Source organism: Caenorhabditis elegans, chromosome III (assembly GCF_000002985.6).
Source record: "Caenorhabditis elegans chromosome III".
NCBI lineage: Eukaryota > Metazoa > Nematoda > Chromadorea > Rhabditida > Rhabditidae > Caenorhabditis > Caenorhabditis elegans.
In genome coordinates this window covers 11,710,676-11,730,137 of record NC_003281.10, presented here as the reverse complement: position 1 = coordinate 11,730,137, position 19,462 = coordinate 11,710,676, and the positions used below count along the sequence as shown (strand labels likewise).

At 33.3% G+C, this 19,462-nt stretch overlaps 5 protein-coding genes and 4 non-coding genes across 10 annotated transcripts; 5 read left to right on the top strand and 4 right to left on the bottom strand.

Annotated features, from left to right (window-relative positions):
- Positions 1-1,585: 1,585 nt before the first annotated feature.
- Positions 1,586-1,734, top strand: Y41C4A.27. The gene has a single exon (NR_052768.1). It is a non-coding gene; the product is annotated as an Unclassified non-coding RNA Y41C4A.27 (non-coding RNA).
- A 1,151-nt stretch (positions 1,735-2,885) lies between these two features.
- Y41C4A.25 lies at positions 2,886-2,956 on the bottom strand. The gene has a single exon (NR_052767.1). It is a non-coding gene; the product is annotated as an Unclassified non-coding RNA Y41C4A.25 (non-coding RNA).
- Positions 2,957-3,447: 491 nt separating this feature from the next.
- On the top strand, positions 3,448-6,102 carry Y41C4A.12 (Exocyst complex component Sec10). 2 transcript variants are annotated; one of them, NM_067118.7, is made up of 6 exons: positions 3,448-3,664; positions 4,354-4,474; positions 4,764-5,007; positions 5,190-5,283; positions 5,781-5,900; positions 5,949-6,102. In NM_067118.7, exons 1-6 carry the CDS (start codon positions 3,460-3,462, stop codon positions 5,999-6,001), a joined length of 837 nt encoding a protein of 278 aa, NP_499519.1. In that variant the 5' UTR covers positions 3,448-3,459; the 3' UTR covers positions 6,002-6,102. The 2 variants fall into 2 exon arrangements, with proteins under 2 accessions (NP_499519.1, NP_871699.1); NM_181970.6 differs by having other exon boundaries at positions 3,457-3,664; positions 5,781-5,896; positions 5,949-6,100.
- Positions 6,103-6,530: 428 nt separating this feature from the next.
- On the bottom strand, positions 6,531-8,432 carry Y41C4A.32 (Beta'-coat protein). The gene is made up of 4 exons (NM_067117.5): positions 8,255-8,432; positions 7,161-7,640; positions 6,791-6,921; positions 6,531-6,736 (listed from the first exon to the last, which is right to left on the bottom strand). The coding sequence occupies exons 1-4, from the start codon at positions 8,405-8,407 to the stop codon at positions 6,625-6,627; spliced, it is 876 nt and encodes a 291-aa protein (NP_499518.2). The 5' UTR covers positions 8,408-8,432; the 3' UTR covers positions 6,531-6,624.
- Positions 7,813-7,879, top strand: Y41C4A.26. The gene has a single exon (NR_052766.1). It is a non-coding gene; the product is annotated as an Unclassified non-coding RNA Y41C4A.26 (non-coding RNA).
- Positions 8,433-9,060: 628 nt separating the features above from the next.
- Y41C4A.11 (LITAF domain-containing protein) lies at positions 9,061-10,277 on the bottom strand. The gene is made up of 3 exons (NM_001346633.5): positions 10,167-10,277; positions 10,052-10,099; positions 9,061-9,324 (listed from the first exon to the last, which is right to left on the bottom strand). The coding sequence occupies exons 1-3, from the start codon at positions 10,236-10,238 to the stop codon at positions 9,139-9,141; spliced, it is 306 nt and encodes a 101-aa protein (NP_001333540.1). The 5' UTR covers positions 10,239-10,277; the 3' UTR covers positions 9,061-9,138.
- Y41C4A.23 lies at positions 9,885-9,958 on the bottom strand. Its single transcript, NR_052765.1, has one exon. It is a non-coding gene; the product is annotated as an Unclassified non-coding RNA Y41C4A.23 (non-coding RNA).
- Positions 10,278-10,687: 410 nt separating the features above from the next.
- On the top strand, positions 10,688-11,304 carry elb-1 (Ubiquitin-like domain-containing protein). The gene is made up of 3 exons (NM_067116.7): positions 10,688-10,814; positions 10,864-10,977; positions 11,025-11,304. The coding sequence occupies exons 1-3, from the start codon at positions 10,698-10,700 to the stop codon at positions 11,148-11,150; spliced, it is 357 nt and encodes a 118-aa protein (NP_499517.1). The 5' UTR covers positions 10,688-10,697; the 3' UTR covers positions 11,151-11,304.
- Positions 11,305-11,492: 188 nt separating this feature from the next.
- On the top strand, positions 11,493-19,311 carry Y41C4A.9 (Digestive organ expansion factor homolog). Its single transcript, NM_067115.6, has 9 exons — positions 11,493-11,908; positions 11,969-12,061; positions 12,782-12,923; positions 13,965-14,263; positions 15,358-15,472; positions 15,627-15,769; positions 16,053-16,145; positions 17,711-17,935; positions 18,946-19,311. Exons 1-9 carry the CDS (start codon positions 11,501-11,503, stop codon positions 19,159-19,161), a joined length of 1,734 nt encoding a protein of 577 aa, NP_499516.1. The 5' UTR covers positions 11,493-11,500; the 3' UTR covers positions 19,162-19,311.
- The last annotated feature ends 151 nt before the right edge of the window (positions 19,312-19,462 follow it).

Here is a 19,462-nt window from a genome sequence, read left to right as displayed (position 1 = left end):
AGAAAATATCCAAAATTCCTCCCTTATCACAAAATCCCTCGCAAAACAACCACATTCCTATCTAATAAATATCCAAAAAATATCTGTTTTTTTTCTCGCAATCAACTAGTTTTTCTCACTTCTTCAGTCATTCTTTCCACTTATATCTCATTTCTTCATTCACTTCTTTTATTCAATACAAAAGAAGCCAAGGCGTTCATTTTATTATTTTATAAATGGAAATTTGTTGGGAATTTAAGTGTTCTTTTCCGCCTATTATCGTGGTTTTTTGAAAAATAATAGAACAAAGAAAATTTAAGTGATCGAACATTCGTTTCTGATTCCTTATTTGAAAAGATATTCTGCTTATTTTCGGCAACTTAAAGTGTTGTAAAATTTGCTGAAAGAAAAGCAGCCGAAAATCTACGCGTCTTGAAAAATCTCCAATCCCGTAATTTGTCGGCTGTTATCAAACTAAGTTTTTCTAACATCAAATTCAGTCATTTTTCTACCATTTCCCCGATTTCCTCTTTGTTTACTTAATGAATAAGCCGTTTAAAAGAGGCTTAACAAGGGGGAAAGGGTCAAGTACTTCACACTCTCAAACACCCTTTTACAGTCATTTTTTATGCGGGTTTTTGTGATGTGGCAGTTACTGTAGAATAAATGGGTTCAAACTATGTGTAAGTTAGGAATTTTCATGGAAAATTGTTTTTTTTTAAGCCGAAATTTTTCTCAAAAAATTTGAATTTTCTGCCATCATTTCTCTAAATAAATTTGAATTCCCCAGCAACATTTTCCCTAGACAATTTGAATTTCCCGCCAATTTTTTCCCTAAAAATTTGAATTTTCCGCCATAAATTTTCTCAATAAATTTGAATTTTGTGCCTAAAATTTTCTCAACAAATTTGAATTCCCCAGAAACATTATCCCTAGAAAATTTGAATTTCCCGCCATAATTTTTCTCAATAAATTTGAATTTCCCGCCAATATTTCTCCTAAAAATTTGAATTTTTCGCCATAATTTTTCTCTATCAATTTAAATTTTCCGGCATAATTTTTCACAATAAATTTGAATTTTCCGCCAATATTTTTCTCTTAAAATTACATTTCCCGCCAGAATTTTCTCAATATAATTTGAAATTCTCACCAACATTTTCCGCAGATAATTTGAATTTTACGCCAAAATTGTTGTTAATAAATTTGAATTTCCCGCCATAGGTTTTCTCAGTAAATTTGAATTTTTTGCCATTCTTTTTTTTCAATAAATGTGAATTTTTTGCCGAAATTTTTCACAGTAGATTTAAATTCTGTGCCTAAACTTTTTCAGTAAATTTGAATTTCCCGCCAATTTTTTTCCTAAAAATTTGAATATCCCGCCATAATTTTTCTCAACAAATTTGAATTTCATACAGAAATTTTCTCAGAAAATTTTAATTTCCCGCCATAATTTTCCTCAATAAATTCTAATTTTCCGTCATAACTTTTCTCAACAAATTTGAATTTCCCACCAAAATCACCCTGTTTATTGTGATATTTCAATAGAAAATCCAGAAAATCCAGAACCCAATACAATATATCCATTACATACACTTGTTTCTTAGGCTTCTCGAAAAGTTGTTCCGTGTTCCCAAACGTCTGCGTCTCTTCGTCTCCAACACTATTTCTGTCAATTTATTTGTTCCGTACATTGTTCATATTGTTTGTGAGCATGATCCCCCACCCGCTCTTTGCCACCACTTTCATCACCACCTCTGACGACAAGTTATTATTCAAATATTTTCCAATATGTGTGTGTATGTGTGTGCAATTCTGTGACACCTGTTTCTACTTTGTCAGGTAGGCAGGTAGGTAGGTAACTCATCTGTTTTTGGAAAAATTGGTAGCTATTACTAAAATTTCACATTTTTTGGAAATGTTCCTTTTCGATTTTCTACCAGAAGTTCAAATTTTGCTGCAAAATTTTATAACTTTTTAGATAAAAAATTGACGTCATTGGAAAATGCCAGAAAAATGGGCGGAGTCTACCAAGCTCCGCCCATTGTGAGCCGGGCCTAAAATTGCTAAAATTTACAAAAAATTCAAAAAAAAATTTTGAATTTGAATTTTTTTTTTTGTGAATTTTGAATTTCGCGCCAAAAAAATTTGGAATTTTGACATTCGCGCCAAAAATTGAGGATTACATTATTTTTTTTGAGAATTTTTAATTTCGCGCCAAAAAATTTCGAAATTTTAATTTTTAAGAGTTTTGAATCTCCCGCCAAAAATTTAAGATTTAATTTTTCTTTTTGAGAATTTTGAATTTCGCGCCAAAAAAATTGGGAATTTGAATTTTTGAGAATTTTGAATCTCCCGCCAAAAAATTGAAGATTTAATTATTTTTTTTGAGAATTTTGAATTTCGCGCCAAAAAATTTCGGAATTTTAATTTTTAAGAGTTTTGAATTTCGCGCCAAAATAAGAGAATTTGAATTTTTGAGAATTTTCAATTTCGCGCCAAAAAAAATCAAATGTTCAAAATTTTTTGGCGCGAAATTAAAAATTCTTTAAAAATTCAAATTTTCTAAATTTTGGCGCAAAATTCAACGTATACAAAAATCAAATCATCTTATAAATTTAGGCGCGAAATTCAAAATTTTCAAAATTTTCAAAATTTTGAAATTTTGGCGCGAAATTCAAAGCTCCCAAACAATTAAAAATATTAATACCAAATTGAATATTTCAAATTTTCCATAATTTTGGAGCGAAACTTATAATTTTTAATTTTTAGCGCAACTTTCAAACTTATCACCGGTTCCCAACAATCCCCAAGTTCCCCAGATATCCCTCGTAACCTCATTTTTTTTAACATTTCCGGTTCCCAGCTCCTCCTTTTCCGTATCAATTCATCTTTATCATTTTTCCCTCGAGATTATCAAGAGGTCATAATGATATGTACTTCCCGTCTCACGGGAACCTGATTTCTCTGCGTCTCTTCGATAGATGTGCTCTCTCGCTTTCTCGCAAGAAAAACGTATCACTTATCACTTGATAATGAGATATTCAGCGATTTTTTCTATTTTTTTGCTTTAAAAATTTCGAAGTTTTGAGGAAAAAAATTTGGCGGAAATTTCATTATAGAAAAAAATTTTAGAATAAAAATTTCGAATTTTTGAGAAAAATTCTGAAAATTTACGAAATTTTTTTTTGAAAAATTCATTTTTTTCAAAATGTTTTTTTCATAAAAATCCATTGAAACGTTCCAGTTTTTTGAATTTAAAAAAATTTGAATAATTCCTGACGTCAAATTCAAAAATGCAAATTCCATAACCCTATTGACCACTCTTATCAAACATTCTTCCCGAATTTTTCACTCTTATCAGTTGACTTTTTCTCGAATTTTTTTCTTTTTTAAACAAAAATTTTCATTGATTTTCCTCATTATTTCCTAGTTTTAAAATAAAAAAAAAAGTAACTAGAATTCTTTCAGCAACAAAAAAAAATGAAACGAATCCAGGAAATCCAGCAAAACCTGGAGCGACTAGCAGAAATGGATGAGCACTTGGAGCAATGTGAAGAGTGGAATGTGGTGGCTCAGGAAATTGTGCAAAAATTGAGCACAATTCGGAAGGAAGTTGAAAGAAGTGCCGCGCCTACACCGCTTCTGCTCACTCCGCCGGGTTCCTGTGGCTCGGGGAGCATTTATTGTGAGTATTGAAGATTAATGAAATGTAGAATATATATTTTGCAATGTTTTGTTAGTTGACAACTTTTTGATAGCGTTTACGGTTGCTGAGAAAAAAAATAACAAAAATTTTTATTTAGAAAAAATATATTTTTTCTTAAAAACCATGAAAGTTGTCAGAAGAAGGTCGTCAATAAATTTTTTTTAATAGAAAATGTTTTTTTAAATTTTTTTTTTAGTTGACACCTTTTTCATAGCGCTTACCACGGCTGAGAAAAGTAGGTTAAAAAAATTGTTTTTTGGAAAATTAAATTTCTTAAAAACCATTAAAGGTGGAGTACCGAAATTTGAGATTTTGCTTTTTTAGACCCAAAATAGTCCAAAACTGCCAAATTTCGTTATGAGACGTTTTGAAAATTTATTTTTTTAAAGTTATGGCAGTTTAAAGTTCTCTCAAAAATGGTATATTTTTAGCTAAAGTCTAAAATTTCGGTACTCCACCGTTCAAGTTTGTAAAAAAGTTAATTTTGAACAATTTGTTAGTTGACAAATTTTTGATAGCATTTGCATTTACCGCAGCTAAATTAATTTGGTTCGAAAAATTAGTTTTAAAAATTTTTGTGAAAAATTTTTTTTTGAAATTTAATATTCACCAAACTTGAAGTTAACTGAATCTTCAACTACAAAGCTAATTTTTAAAAAAAATTTCAGCCGACATATCATCCGAAATGACAAACGTCTACACAGAAGCCGTCGAAGCCTATGACCAACAAATTTACTCAAGATGTGTTCGACTGGTGGAGGGCGCAAATAGAGAGTCTCCAGTTGATATGTAAGATTTTAAATAAACAAAATTGTAGAAAATATCATTTACTGCATTTTGTTAGTTGACAAATTTTTGATAAAATAAAATACCAGCGAGATATACGCTTTCAAAGTTATTCGAGGTGATTCTGCTCGGTACACCATGTTCTTTTCACTTTGAACGCCCATATCTCAGTTGTTTTAAGTTTTATCAAAAAATTGACAACTAACAAATTGTAGAAAATTAAATTTCCAACATTTTACCAGTTTCAACTTTTTTCTATCTCTCAAACCTACAGACTTATAACAACTTCCAGGTGCCTAATCTCCCTTGCCCACCACTCCTACGCAGAAATGGTGAACGCGGCAAGTGGCTCAGACGATGCTATGAAATTTGCAAAATGGTGGGCAGAATTTCTGGATTCCGTTGAAGCTGGACGAGGTCACAGTGAGAAAATCGAGCTGCTCGACTATGAAGCAGTGGCCTATGAGAAAATTGTAAAATTAGGAGGGGTTGCAGACGTTGAGAAGCTTATTGAGGTGGTTGTCAGGAGTTATGAGGTAGGTTTTTTTTTTATTTTGAAAACATTTGTTTTATTTGAATATTAGAGCAAAAAACAGCCAGAAATCTCGAAAATGAACAAAGATATGACGATTTGAAAAGTTAAATTAGTTTTTTAAAATTCGAATTTTTTTTCCGATTTTGCCACAATTTTATTCTTATTCGAATTACAAAATTACAGATGGTAACGCTTCTCAACCGTCCATATCACATACTATCCTTGCAAAAGCTCTTCCGTCTGACAAATGTGCTCAGTTCTTCCGAAGTTGACTTGGGTAAGTTTTTATGAGGTTATTCATGCAGCAGTAGGACATAAAATGTTTTTGAGATATAAAAGCATTGAAAATATATTTTGCAGCATTTTGTTAATTGACAACTTTTTAAATGCGCGTATCTCTGTAGAAAATAAAGTTATAAAAAAGTTGTCAACTAACAAAATGTAGTCCATAAATTTTTAAACATTTTGTTAGTTGACAACTTTTTGATAGCTATTTTCCGCGCGGAGATACGTGCGCTCATACTGCTGGCGCCACTTTTTACTTTGCCTTCCTGGAACTCTGCGGGTATTAATGGTATCAAAAAGTTGTTCCCTAACAAAATGTAGCAAAAATTATTCTAAATATTTTGTTAGTTGATAATTTTTTCTAACGTTCTGCTCTACGGAGCTAGAGGCGCTTGAAGTTAAAAACTTGAAAACTGAGAAACTTAAAAACTCATACAACTTTGCATTGTAACAAAAATAATTTTCTTTCAAAGTTATGAATAATTTCAGAATCCGACGCATTTTCCTCGGCGAAAACTGTCGTTCTAACCGGAATTCAAAATGTTCTTCGCGATCGGAAGAAATTCGCACAACTTGGAAAGTTCAATGAGCATAACATGAAAATAGCAAGTCGAATTTCAAAATAAAATTCAAAAATTTAAAATAACGTTTTTTCAGTGCGACGAACTGCTCAACCAGATTTTCGAGTTCGATATTGTGAAAAACGATGAGAATTCCAATTCGTGCCGCCAATTCTCAATGTCACCGATTCCTGGGCTTAATGATATTGTTATGAGACTTTGAATTGCCTGATAAATACTTTGTCGAATGATAAAGGGGTTTTTGGACATGTACACCTTAAAAAAAAATCCACAGTTTGCCAATTTTTCCGGAAAAAACATTTTTTTTCAAAAAAAAAACGCATAATTTTTTTGCACAGATTTCTGGCTTCCCTCATAAATTGAAATGGAAGAGTTTGCCGAACTAGGCCATTTTGGCTCGGCCATATCCGGGGTAGATTTACGGCGCGTTGTGTGTCGCGTCGCGGCTCGATTTTAGTTGTAAAACTAAATGTATTTGTCCGTGTGGAGTACACGGCTTTCCCATGCATTGCCAGAACCCTGTGTTTTTGCAACAAAAAAAAACAAATTTTCCAATTTTTTTAATCAAAAAATTCACTTTTTTTTATGTTGGAAACAACAGTATTTTTCAAATTTTCGTTCTCAAAATTCCATACTTTTCAGACGTTTTTTTCGAAACTTTAACTTGAATACACTTTATTTCAAAAAACTGTATACATTTGCAGAATATTTATAATATATCGTTATTTAGCACATACAATTTCCGAAAAAGCTCAAATTTCCACTGTAACAGCTCCAGAGTCAAATCCAACTGCAATTGCATCGGATTTTCCAGCAGCCACACACCAAGCTCTTCCCTTCTCAAAATTCAACTCCTTTTCCAATCTGAAGTTTTAGGTTTTGAATTTATTTTATTGAAGTTGAGCTAAAGAAACCCACGAGAAAGTCTGCGAATTCCAAATTTTTACAGTAGAATCCTCGGCTCCGGAGATAATCCATGTCTTGAATGGGGTGACAAAGGTAACGTTGTTTTTGTGAGCATTTTTTAGAGTTTCAATGCATTTTTGGGTCTGAAAAATGTTCCGATGCACCATGTCTTTTTTTAAACTTTGACCACTTTTATCTTGGTTGGTTTGGACTTTATCAAATAGTTGTCAATTACAAAATTATAGAGAAACAAACAAAGAATATTTTGTCAATTAGCAACATTTTGATAGAATAAAATACCAGCGATATACGAGCTCCTAAAGTTAAGCGTGGTGTTTCCGCTCGATGCACCATGTTTATAAAACTTCAAATTCCCGCTCACCTGAATATCCCAAACACAAATTGAGCAATCATCGGAGCCCGAAACAATTCTCCCACCGGTCAGAAACTCCACACAATTCACCCCCTTCTCATGACCCTCCAGAGTGCAAATCGACTCTTGCTCACCGAGCTTCCAGACTTTCAAAGTTTTATCCAACGATCCACTGACAAACATCTCCGGGTCTTCAGGGTTCACGGCAATTTGCATGATATAATGAGCATGCTCCTGGAATTCCTGCTCCATTCTCCACTCGTTTTCCCAATCCCAAACTCGGATCTTACGATCGTCGGAAGCCGATATGAGGTAGGGAAGTGTCGGGTGCACGGTTAGGGAGCGAATAAAGTCAGAGTGAGCTGTGAACTCGTTGATTAGGCTGAACGTTTCAGCGTCGAAGATCCGGATTTGCTGATCATCGGAAGCGGTGGCGATCCAGTTTTTACGATGGATGAATTTGGCGGCACGCGTGGATTTTTCGGAGACCTGGAAATATAATTTATGAATTTTGAAACGGTGAAAAACTTGGCAAATGTAATGTGAATGTTCTAGTTTAGGCTTAGGCTGAGGCGTAGGCTTAGACTTAGGCTTACGCTTCGGGTAGGATTAGGCTTATGCCTAGGCTTAGGCTTAGGCTTATGCTTCGGGTTATGGTTATGCTTAGGCTTAGGCTCAGGCTTAGGCTTAGGCTTAGGTTTAGGCTTACGTATAGGCTTAGTCTTAGGCTTAGGCGGGGCTGGGGGAGGGAAAAGAGAAATACCCAGATATTCCGAAAAATCCAAAAAAAAGTCAAAAAAGTCAAAAGTCAGGAAAAATTGGGCATTCCGAAGTCGATCATAAATTCCATAAAAAACGACCGAAAAAAAAGAACCAAAAAATACAAAAGTTTCAAAAAATTAGTAAAAACCAGTTTATCGGGGCTGGAGAGTTGAAATAGAAAAGTGATCAATTTGGAAAATGTGGGAAATTAAAATTTTCTATAACTTGCTAGTAGATATTTTTCTGAAAAATTTTCTCTCCGCTGAGATAAGCACCCCTATGTAAGTAGAGCTAGAGTACACCCCCTCCTTTACTGAAAAATCAGAATCGTTTTAACTCACCTCCATAGCCTTGACCAACGTTTTAGTGTCATAATTCCAGATTTGAACATTTCCAGTGTGCAAAGCAGTCAAAATCCATGGCTTCTCAGAATGAAAGTCCACCGACTTGACGCGATCCGAGTGGGAAACGAAGTTTGGAGCTGGAGAGGACATTTTTCAGATAAATCTAATCTGCTTTACCATTTTTCCCATTCTTTGTTATATACTCTACGGAATTTCACAATCGGACAACTCAACACTTCCAACTAGCCCTAGGGCAACGTAATGGAGCGGAGAGTGTGTGCGAAAGTGAGAGGGTTGCCCTTTTCCATGATTTCTGTCTTTTCTGTGACTTTACTTGTGATTATTTTTGTGACTTTACTTGTGATTACAATTGCCGAAAATTTTCGGCAAATTGTGGTTTTGCACATTTTTTTTTGGAAACTTCAGAATATTAATTTTTCAGGGATGGGCAGCATACAATTTTTTCCGTCAAATCGGCAAATTGGCAAGTTGCCGGAATTGAAAATTTCTGGCAAATCGGCTGTTCCTACAGCTATTTTGAAAAGTAAGCAAATTCAATGAAAATTTCTAAAGAAAACGGAAATTTTTTTTAAAGGACCGATTTAAATGTTTCCGTCTTATAAAAAATCCGTCTAAAAATTTCCGGCAAGTCGATATCCGGCAAACTGTCATAGTTGAAAATTTCCGGCAAAGTCGGCAAACCGGCAATTTGCTGATTTGTCGAATTTGCCGAACGGCAGAAAGCACTGAAAAAAGCCTTACAGTTAATTTTTAATGTCAAGGGATAACAAAATACCAACAAAAAAATTCAAAATCTTCATTGCCCGTCACAAAAAAAAATACATGTTTTACAAATTTCTGGAAATTTCTGTTTCTAAAAATTAAAAACCGGCTCGATTCGACGTGGCAAGTAACAATCCGCAATTTGGACAATTATGATCGACATCCTTGGATACATCAAAACACAGACAAATGAGAATAGGCCAACAGAATAAAAAGGTTCCGAAGAAGCAAATAAGCCACCAACACATTCCGATATGTGTTGTTACTGATGTCATTATTGTTGTCTGGAAGGAAGATGCGAATTATTTGTGAAATTTGTTAACTAGGAAGTTGTAGAAAATTCAATTTTCTACATTTTGTTAGTTGGCAAAAATTTGATAAAGCTATCCGGCGCGGAGATATGAGCGATCAAAGTTTGGAAATACAGAGCGCTCTCAGAGACCACATCTCTTTAAACACGTATAACTCGGCGCATACAAAAGATACAAGAAATTTGTTAACTGACATGTTGTAGAAAATTAAATTTTCTATAATTTGATAGGTAACAAAATTTCAATAAAATAAATCCCCGTGGAGATATGAGCGATCAGAGTTTAGAATTAGAAATTTTAATTTTTTGAATTTTTCCCACAATATTTCAAACTGTTGTAACTTTTTTCTCATTTTACTTATCAGAAAATCGTTAATTGATAAATTGTAGCAAATTTTATTATCTACAGCTTTTTATTGAAAATTAAAAAAAAAAAATTTTTCATCCATAAGATAATGCGGGTGAAAGTAGGCTCACGGTACAGACCCTCAACTTATCTGTGCATTTAAACTCCTGTAACTCGACAGAGAGAATAGCTAACAAAAAGTTGTCAACTAGTAATTTGTTGCAAATTCTATGTTCTACATTTTATTAGTTGACAACTTTTTGTTAGCACTATTGCCGCAAGAGATATGAGCATTTTTCGTTGGAACTTGTTTTTAAAATTAATTTTTCAATTTTCAAAGCTAAACTGTACCAACCTGACATTTTGGGCAAACATCTAAGTACGGAGTTTTTATAGGTGTTTCCTGGAAAAAAAATTAATTTTTTTTGTTTGGGAAAAGCCCCTCTAGGGCTCAAAAACTGAAAACTCACCTTCACCACGTGCCGGACCACTTTAACTGGCTGAATAACATGAGGGATCGGGAAATCGTCAGGATAAGACATTATATCGATTTTTTCGACAAAACGCAAAAATAACTGCCTATTGGTAAAAGTAAGTGGAACCAAGTAAGAGACCGCCACAAATATTAAGTCAATATTTACCTTTTTGCGGGCTCTCGTGGCTTTCGTGGGGCTGCTCCCAACAAAATATAATGTATTTTCGATAGACCAATGATTCATTGGTTTTTTGGTTATCTTTGGCCATCTTCGGTGCAATGCGGTGTCAGATGGCAGCGATTTTCACGATAAATCGGGGAAATCTAAATTTGAATGCGCGCGCAAATGAGCAGGGGATTCGCAGTGGAGCACGCTTGCATTATTTTGGAGACCGTCGCGTTTTCAACGTTTATCGGTTTTTTAAATCATTTTTTCGCATTTACCACTGATTTCCCATAATTTTTCGTATTTTTTCTTTAGTTTTAATGTAAATTTAATATAATTTCCTACTTCAGCCATCACAAAATGTCCCAACAGGAGCTATTCTTCGAGGTGCGCCGCAACAGATCGCACATTTACCTCGACGCCGAGGAATCTCACTCGGTTATGGAGCTCAAGCTAATGCTCGCCGGAATCACACGGGTTTGAGCTAGATTTTATAATTTTTGAGACTAATGCCAGAGTTTTTCAGGACCCAGTCAATCATATGGAGCTGTGGAAACTCGACGAGGACGGCAACAAAAGCCAGCTACTTCACGACACCGCCACGCTTTCTGACGCCGGCTTCTCGTCGACTAATGCCAAGGTAAAATCGATATTCTCTAATATTTAAAATTATTAAAAAATTTCCAGGCCCAATGCCCAGCGGCTCTCGGACTCCGACTCACCAACGCCGAGGAGCATCTCACGATCAGCGACGTCTCCACTGCTCCACCAATTCCAGACACAATGCGCCAGGAGCAGGCTCCACAAGAGTAGATCTCTCTCTCTCTCTCCGTCTCGTTGAATATTTCACCGTTTTTTTGATTTTTTTTTTGAATATATCTCCCTTTCTTTTGGTCTTTTTTGTGCTTAATTTATGTATTTTGACATGTAAGTATCCCGAAATCGCATAAAGTTTTAATTTTCACCGATTTTCGTTGAAAAATTGTGGACAAATGGTTATTGTAAGCCTGATATTGCTGAAAATCCCGAAGGCGGAGCCAATCTGCAAGCCTGGCACGCTTTTTTTGCAAGGTTGCGGCACGGCACACAATTTTCTTTTTTTTTTGATTTTTATCGATTTATTTCAATTTTAGAATTATTTTTAATTATTTTCAGCCAATAAAATGCCGAAAAGAAAGCTAAAAACGCCGGAATCCACTGAAACCACCAAAATCTGCAAGAAAAACGACAATTTTTCGGATTTCTGGAGCGAAAAACTCGATGAAATCGGCAGTGCCCACCTCGCGGACACAAAATCCCGCACAAAAAGCGCCGTGAAGCATGAGCTCACGGGAATTGGCTCGAGCTCCATCTACAAAGGAACTCGCGACCTTCAACTACCGAAAAGCGAAGATTTATCGAATTTTGGGTGGAATGAGGGGGTTTTGGAGCATTTACAGGTGCTCCTCGAGGAAATTGAGGTCGATGAGAAGAAAGAGGAGCAAATTGAAGCCGAACGTGGAGCTATTCTGAAATTTACAGCAGAATATCGCGATTTATTGGCGATCACCGGGGATCAGGGCGGTTATCGGGTGCGGAAATTTGTGGAAAATCGGAAAAATATTGATTTTTTGAATGTTTGAATTTTTCAGTCAATCTACTGTGCTCACATCATCCAGCACCTGATTCGGAATAAAAATCTCATTATTGGCAATAAAAGAAAGCTGGAAATCGCCTCAACACAGGTTAATCGCGCAAATTTTTAATTAAAAAACCAACCATAAAATGGGCGGAGCTTCTTAGGCTTCTTTGGTCACGGCCATAAAACGGATTAAGATTTTAAAACTCCATAAAAAGTTTTTTTAAAAAATTTGCCGTGAATTTTCCCAATTTTAGGAAAAAAGTTTAAAAGCTACAAAAAAATTCAAAAAATAGGCGGAGCTTGTTAGGCCACGCTCATAAAATGGATTAAAATAATCTTTAAAAAGAAAATTCGAAAAACCCATTAATTTTGCCGTGAAATTGCACAATTATTGAGCCTTTTTTTTTTAAACAAAAAATTGTAGAACCACGCCCACAACATAGGCGGAGCTTAGCAAGCCACGCCCACAAAATGGTATATAAAATGTTAAAAAAAAAAAACAAAATTTTACCGTGAAATTTCACGATTATTAGTAAGAAAACAAAATAAAAAATAACAAAAAAACACAAAATTGCAGAACCACGCCCAAAAAATGGGCGGGGCCTGTCAGTCCACGCCCACATATTGGATGACGCTATTTGTTCTCGAAAATTTGTAGAAAATTAATTTGCTCCTCAAATTTTGAAAAATCTATTTTTTTGTGTGGGCGTGGCCTCACACAGCCAGCAGCTCCGCCCCTTAAATGGCTATGAGTTTTTTCACAATGTGCACTACAAATACGAATAGATGGGTAATTTCTAAAAAAAAAATCGAAATTTTGCAGGAAGGCGGAGCCGACGAGGAAACAATTGAATCGTGTCGAGACTCGGGATTTGTTCGACCCGTTGTTCTTGTGCTATGCGCCTTTAAAAAAGACGCCTACGATATTATCAATCGGCTCAGGCGAATTCTTCATGGCGATGATGGTAAAATCGAGAGGAAATTTAGCGAAAAAATAAGATTTTTCAGCCAAAAATCGAAAAAAAAAGAAGTTTTTTCCTGTGAAAATGGCTAAAATACAAAATTTTTGATAGAATAATCGATTTTTTTCATATTTTTCAGCTTTAGAAGCCTAAAAAACCCAGTTTATATTAAAAATAGGAGAAATTATAATTTTTCAGCCAAAAACCACTAAAATTATCAAATTCTATTTTTTTTTCTCAATTTCTATTTAAAAATCCGTATTTTTCAACCAAAAATTCACAAAAAATACGAGGTTTTCTTTAAAATAAATTTAATTTTACTGAAAATTCAATTTTTTTTCCTGCAAAAATCAAACAAAACACAAGTTTTTTCCTGTAAAAATGGCTAAAATACAACATTTTCAACAGAAAAATCGGTTTTTTTTTCACATTTTTCAGCCCCCACAAGCCTAAAAAACTCAAATTTTGCAATTTTTCACTAAAAAAACGAGGTTTTCATCTAAAAATCACTGAAAATATGGGGAAAAAAAATCAATTTCAAGTGAAAATATTTATAAAAAATTGAAATTAAATATTTTTTTGGAGAAATCGATTTTTTTTTCAGATTTTTAGCCGTAAATCAGAAAAAAAAACCAGGTTTTTACTGCGAAAAATGGCTAAAATACAACATTTTCAATAGAAAAATCGATTTTTTCCACATTTTTCAGCTTTTCAAGCTTAAAAAACTCAGTTTTCACCATAAAAAATGGCTGGAGTTTTGCAATTTTTCACTAAAAACTCTAAGTTTTCAGCCAAAAATCACTAAAAATGGGAAAAAAATCACTGAAAATTCAAATTTTTTTTTCTGTAAAAATCAAATAAAAAACAAGTTTTTACTGCGAAAAATGGATAGAAAAATCGATGATTTCCACATTTTTCAGCCCCCACAAGCCTAAAAAACTCAGTTTTTACCATAAAAAATGGCTGGAATTTTGCAATTTTTCACGAAAAATTCGAAGTTTTCAGCCAAAAATCGCTAAAAATAAGAAAAAAATTAAATTTCAGAGGGCAAAAGCGAGGTGTGGAACAAAAATCGTTTCGAAGAAGAGTACAGCGGTCCAACAGAGCTTCCAACGACTCGAGCCGACTTTCCAGACGATCACAAGGAGCTTCTGCTCGGAAATAATGACGACGCCTTTCGAATCGGCCTAGCCATTTCGAAAAAAGTGCTGAAACTGTACGAGAAATTCGAAAAAGCCGACATTCTTGTGTGCTCACCGCTGGGGCTCCGAATGATTTTGAATGGAGATGATGGGAATGAGGCTCATTTGATAAGTAGTATTAATATGACTATTGTTGATAGGGTGAGGAGCAGGAATTTACTGGAGAGAAAAATATGAAAAATTGGAAAAATTGCAGTTTTTTACTAAAAAAAAAAAGAAAAAATTTTTTCGCTATTTTGAAGAAAAAAAATTCGTTAAAAAAATTTTTGAACAAAATTAATGAATTTTTCGCTTTTTTTTTTGCACATTAAAAAAAATTAATAAGCGAAAACTAATTTGTCACCGTAAAAAAGTTTTTTTCCCTAAAAAATTTAAAAAAAAACCGATTTTTTGAAAATTTGTTGATTTTTTGAAAAAAGCGAAAATTAGGTTTTTTTAAAAAGAATTCTCTATTTAAAAATTATCTTCATGACAATTTTTTTGTGAAAAGGTGTGTGTGCCTTTAAAGTGTACTGTAATTACCAATTAATAAAGTTCTATTTTTAGAAACGAAAAAAATGTGTAAAATTTCGAAAAAATTTCAGAAGTGTTTTTTTTTTTTAATTCGAAAAAAATTAAACTTTGATTCAAAAAATCAATGAATTTTTCTCGGAAATTTCAAATTTACTGAAAAAAATTATTTAAAGTTTTGAATAAAATACAAAAATTTTCAAAAATTTGAAAAAAAACATTTTTTTTTAATTCTGAAATTTTCCAAAAAAAAAAAACAACAAAAATAACGATTTTTTTCGTTATTTCGGAAAAAAAAAAAAAAACTTGAACATTTATAAATTTTTCGCGTTAAAAAAAAAAAAAAAACTCGAAAAATCGACAACCTGGTGGATTTTTAAAATTCACCACGAAATTAGGTTTTTTTCGATTTTTCTTTTAAAAAATTATCGTAATCAATTTTGTAGGCGTGGCCTGATAAGCCACGCCCACAAAAATTGTCGCTTCGAGACCTTGTTCAGAACAAATATGTGTTTTAAAACCGAGCAAATTTAAAAAAAAAAAACCGAGCAAATTAAAAAACAAAATTTCCAAAAAAAGGTGAGACAACATCATTTTTGCTTTAATTATCAGATTTTTTTTCCTTTTTTCGAACTATAGAAATTTTCGGAAAATTTCAAATTTTGTCCGAGGAACAAATCAATTTTTTTAAAAATTCCGAAAAAAAATGCTTGAATTTTTTCCAGACAGACATAATGCTACAGCAAAATTGGGAGAATCTTCAACTCATTTTCTCTCATCTTCACTCTCAACCATCAAAAATTGATGTCGATATTTCCAGAGTTCGAAAGCTTTATCTTGGTGAGCTTTGAGAAAAATTCGAAAAAAATGTGCAAAAAATGTGCAAAAAATGTGCAAAAAAAAAATTCAAAAAAATCAAAAAAAAAAAATTTTTAGTCCAAAAAAAAATTTTAGTCCAAAAAAAAAAACTATTTTAATTCAAAAAAAATTCCAGATGGCCAATCTCGTCACTTTTCGCAACTTTTAATGTTCTCGAGGTATTCACACGAGCTCTTCACCTCTCTAATGCTCCAAAACTCGCAAAATCATCGTGGATTAGTGATTGCGAAGCCAAAACAGTCAGGAACGTTGAGCAATGTACGGGACTTTAAAAATTAGTGCCAAAATATGGAAAATCACTTGATTTCTCTGAAAATAACATTTATTATAGCCAGAAAATGCTCAAAAACTGAGTTATTGGCGACTTTTCGGTCATTTTATAGCATTTTCTCGAGTTTTTCAGCTGAAATAAATGGTATTTTCCAGAGAAATCAAGTGATTTTCTATAATTTGACACAAATTTTTTACTGAAAATGTTGAAAAACCTTTTTTTTTTTTTTTCAAAATGAAAAAGTTAAATTTTCAATTTTTTTTTTTGCAGATCGAAATTCCCCTATGCCAGGAGCTGCACAAATTTGAAGTTAAGGATCCAAACGAGACGTCGGATTTGAGATTCAAGTATTTTGTGGATAAGGTGAGCGAATTTCAATGGAAAATGTTTTGAGATTTCAGAAAAATTCGTATTTTTGACAAAATTTCAACAAAAAAAATTTCGTAAAAAAACCCTAAAACCTGGATTTTTTGTTGAAAAATTTACTTTTTTTCGCAAATCTTGTACTTTTTTGCCGTTTTTTCCGGCAATACGGCAAATTGTCGATTTGCCGAACTTGCCGGCAATTCGGCAAATTTTTCCTGAATTGACAATTTCCGGCAAATGGGTAAACCATCGGAAAATTGCCGGAATTGAAATGTCTGACAAATTGGCAAATTGCCGGAACAGAAAATTTCTGGCAAATCGGCAATTTGCCGGAATTGGAAATTTCCGGCAAATCGCAAATTGGCGGAATTGAACATTTTCGGCAAATCGGCATTTTGCCGGAATTGAAAATTTCCGAAAAAACGGCAAATTGCCGGAATTGAATATTTTCGGCAAATCGGAAATTTGCCGGAATTGAAAATTTCCGGCAAATCGCAAATTGGCGGAATTGGACATTTTCGGCAAATCGACATTTTGCCGGAATTGAAAATTTCCGGAAAAACGGCAAATTGCCGGAATTGAATATTTTCGGCAAATCGGAAAATTGTCGGAATTGAAAATTTCCGGCAAATCGGCAATTTTTCGGAATTGAAAAATTTCGGCAAATCGCCAAATTGCCGGAATTGAAAATTTCCGGCAAATCGGAAAATTGTCGGAATTGAAATGTCTGACAAATTGGCAAATTGCGGGAACAGAAAATTTCTGGCAAATCGGCAATTTGCCGGAATTGAAAATTTCCGGCAAATCGCAAATTGGCGGAATTGGACATTTTCGGCAAATCGGCATTTTGCCGGAATTGAAAATTTCCGGAAAAACGACAAATTTGCGGAATTGAACATTTCCGGCAAATCGGTGAATTGCCGGAATTGAAAGTTTCCGGAAATTTAGCAAATTGCCGGAATTGAAAATTTGCGGCGAATGGGTAAACCGGCAAATTGGCGAAATTGAAAATTTCCGACAATTGAAGTTTCCGGCAAATCAGCAAAATGCCGGAATTAAAGTTTCCGGCAAGTCAGCAAATTGGCGAAATTGAAAATTTCCGGAAAATTGGCAAACCGCCACATTGCCGGAATTAAAAATTTCCGGAAAATTGGCAAACCGGCGAATTGCCGGAATTTAAAATTTCCGACAAATTGTCGATTTGCCGAACTTGCCGGCAATTCGGCAAATTTTTCCTGATTTGAAAATTTCCGGCAAATGGGTAAACCGGCAAATTGGCGAAATTGAAAATTTCCAGCAAATTGACAAGTTTTCTGGAATTTAAAATTTCTGGCAAACCGGCAAAATGGAGGAATTGAAGATTTTCGGCAAATGGGCAAATTGACGGAATTGAAATTTTCCGGCAAACCGGCAATGTGCCGGAATTGAAAATTTCCGGCAAATCGACAAATTGGCGAAATTGAAATTTTACGCAAAATAGGCAAACCGGCAACCACACTGTCTTCCAAATTTTCCCATAAAAAATGGTCCAAAATCTCGCTAAAAAACTAATTTTTTTCCAGATAATGCCATCACTAATTCCCCGTACTCTGATCGTAATTCCATCATATTTCGACTTTGTCCGTGTCCGAAATCACCTGAAAAAGGCCGAAGAGAGTTTTGTAATGTGCCATGAATACGCTACGAGAGCAAAAGTCGACAGAGCTCGTGAAATGTTTTTCCACGAGAGAAAAAGCTATTTGGTTGTCACTGAACGCTGGTATTTCTTCAATCGACGTCATTTGACTGTAAGTTTTTTCGAAAAATTCAAAAAAAAATCTATTTATTTATGTAAAATTTCAAAATTCGGATGAAAAACCTTTAAAATTTGATTTTTTTTTAGAATATCGGAATTTTTTGAAAATGTATGTTTTTTTAAACCAAAAAATATGGAAAATTCAAAAACTTTACAGCTTTTTGTATTAAAAATTTTTTTTTTCACTGAAAATTGGTTTTTTTTTTGAAAATTAATTGTTTACTACTAAAAACCTGAAAAAATTCGAAAAAAAATATAGATTTCATTTTTTCCTGAAAAATTAATGTTTTTCTTTGAAAATGTAATATTTTTAAATTAAAAAGGAAAAAATTCAGAAAAATCTTTTTTTTTCTGAAATTTTAATTTTTATAGGCCAAATTTTTTAAAAATAAGTTTAAAAAACAGACATCTTTGTTTGAATTTTTTAAATGTAAAATTTTTCAAAAAAAAATCTTTTAAAAATCCAAAAAAAAATTGGAAAAAATTCAAATTTCAGAAAAATCTTATTTTTTTTGAAGAAAAAATTATGTACCTACATTTTTTCAGAATTTTTAAAAAATTTTCAGAAAAAAATCGTTTTTTAAAATGAAAATGAAAATTTTTACGAACCTAACTTTTTAAAAATAATTTAACAAAAAAATTTTTTTTTTTCATTAAATTTAAATTTTTCAGAAAAATCGATTCTTTTTCTGATAATTAAATTTTTTATATGTCAATTTTTTTCAAATTTTAGATTTTCGGATGAAAATGTTAAAATTTAAAAAAAACTGTTTTTTGGTGGTTTTTGGAAAAATCGAGAAAAAATCTTAATTTGCTTTTTTTGATTTAAAATTTTTCCAGAATGAATATTTTTTTGAAAATAAAAAAAAAAGAAGAAAAATGTATACATTTCAGAAAAAAATCACAGTTTTCTGAAGAATTGTTTTTTTTTTCAGAATTCAAATTTTTTTTTTCTAACTACAAAAACCCTAAATTTCCCTCGGAAAATTCCCCAATTTCCAGGGTGTTCACCGTGTTGTATTCTACCAACTGCCATCCCATCCACTCTTCTACTCGGAATTCATTAATATGTCCGACGCCGAGACCTCTCAACGTTTCCTAGCCGTGCTTCTCCTCTGCAAATACGATCGAATTCGTCTGGAAAACACTTTTGGCACCGAAATGGCAGCCGCTGTGATGTCCAATAAGCAAGCTGTTCAGGCTATTGTTAGCCAGTGAATTTTGTGTTGTAAAACTTCTTTTTTTTTATTTTTGAATTGTTATTGTTATGATATACTCCTCTCTTTTTGCTGTTATTGTTATACACCCGGAAATTTTTTTCTCAAAAAAAATAAAATTTGTTAAAAGTAATAAAACCTGCGATACAACAACACTCACTCAGCCATCAAATTTTTATGACAACTGGTGAAGTTTTAGCGGAGAAAAATCGATTTTCTCGTTGGTGTGCGGTGGAGCGAAGTTGCATTTTTCTCGATTTTGAATGTAAAACATATCTAGGATGTGCGGTAGAGCGCGATTT

What these genes read in the sequence shown, in the direction of transcription:
- Y41C4A.11 (NM_001346633.5), bottom strand. Translation starts at nt 10,238, where the DNA reads ATGTCTTATCCTGACGATTTCCCGATCCCTCATGTTATTCAGCCAGTT. An exon ending in TGGTCCGGCACGTGGTGAAG is followed by an intron (nt 10,100 to 10,166) that starts GTGAGTTTTCAG and finishes TTTTTTTTCCAG; the next exon opens with GAAACACCTATAAAAACTCC. An exon ending in ATGTTTGCCCAAAATGTCAG is followed by an intron (nt 9,325 to 10,051) that starts GTTGGTACAGTT and finishes TCTTCCTTCCAG; the next exon opens with ACAACAATAATGACATCAGT.
- Y41C4A.12 (NM_181970.6), top strand. Translation starts at nt 3,460, where the DNA reads ATGAAACGAATCCAGGAAATCCAGCAAAACCTGGAGCGACTAGCAGAA. An exon ending in TGGCTCGGGGAGCATTTATT is followed by an intron (nt 3,665 to 4,353) that starts GTGAGTATTGAA and finishes AAAAAATTTCAG; the next exon opens with CCGACATATCATCCGAAATG. An exon ending in ATGAGCATAACATGAAAATA is followed by an intron (nt 5,897 to 5,948) that starts GCAAGTCGAATT and finishes ACGTTTTTTCAG; the next exon opens with TGCGACGAACTGCTCAACCA.
- Y41C4A.9 (NM_067115.6), top strand. Translation starts at nt 11,501, where the DNA reads ATGCCGAAAAGAAAGCTAAAAACGCCGGAATCCACTGAAACCACCAAA. An exon ending in AATTCTTCATGGCGATGATG is followed by an intron (nt 12,924 to 13,964) that starts GTAAAATCGAGA and finishes ATTAAATTTCAG; the next exon opens with AGGGCAAAAGCGAGGTGTGG. An exon ending in TCAATCGACGTCATTTGACT is followed by an intron (nt 17,936 to 18,945) that starts GTAAGTTTTTTC and finishes CCCAATTTCCAG; the next exon opens with GGTGTTCACCGTGTTGTATT.
- elb-1 (NM_067116.7), top strand. Translation starts at nt 10,698, where the DNA reads ATGTCCCAACAGGAGCTATTCTTCGAGGTGCGCCGCAACAGATCGCAC. An exon ending in TGCTCGCCGGAATCACACGG is followed by an intron (nt 10,815 to 10,863) that starts GTTTGAGCTAGA and finishes AGAGTTTTTCAG; the next exon opens with GACCCAGTCAATCATATGGA. An exon ending in TCTCGTCGACTAATGCCAAG is followed by an intron (nt 10,978 to 11,024) that starts GTAAAATCGATA and finishes AAAAATTTCCAG; the next exon opens with GCCCAATGCCCAGCGGCTCT.
- Y41C4A.32 (NM_067117.5), bottom strand. Translation starts at nt 8,407, where the DNA reads ATGTCCTCTCCAGCTCCAAACTTCGTTTCCCACTCGGATCGCGTCAAG. An exon ending in TTTGTGTTTGGGATATTCAG is followed by an intron (nt 6,922 to 7,160) that starts GTGAGCGGGAAT and finishes AACATTTTTCAG; the next exon opens with ACCCAAAAATGCATTGAAAC. An exon ending in TGGAATTCGCAGACTTTCTC is followed by an intron (nt 6,737 to 6,790) that starts GTGGGTTTCTTT and finishes CTAAAACTTCAG; the next exon opens with ATTGGAAAAGGAGTTGAATT.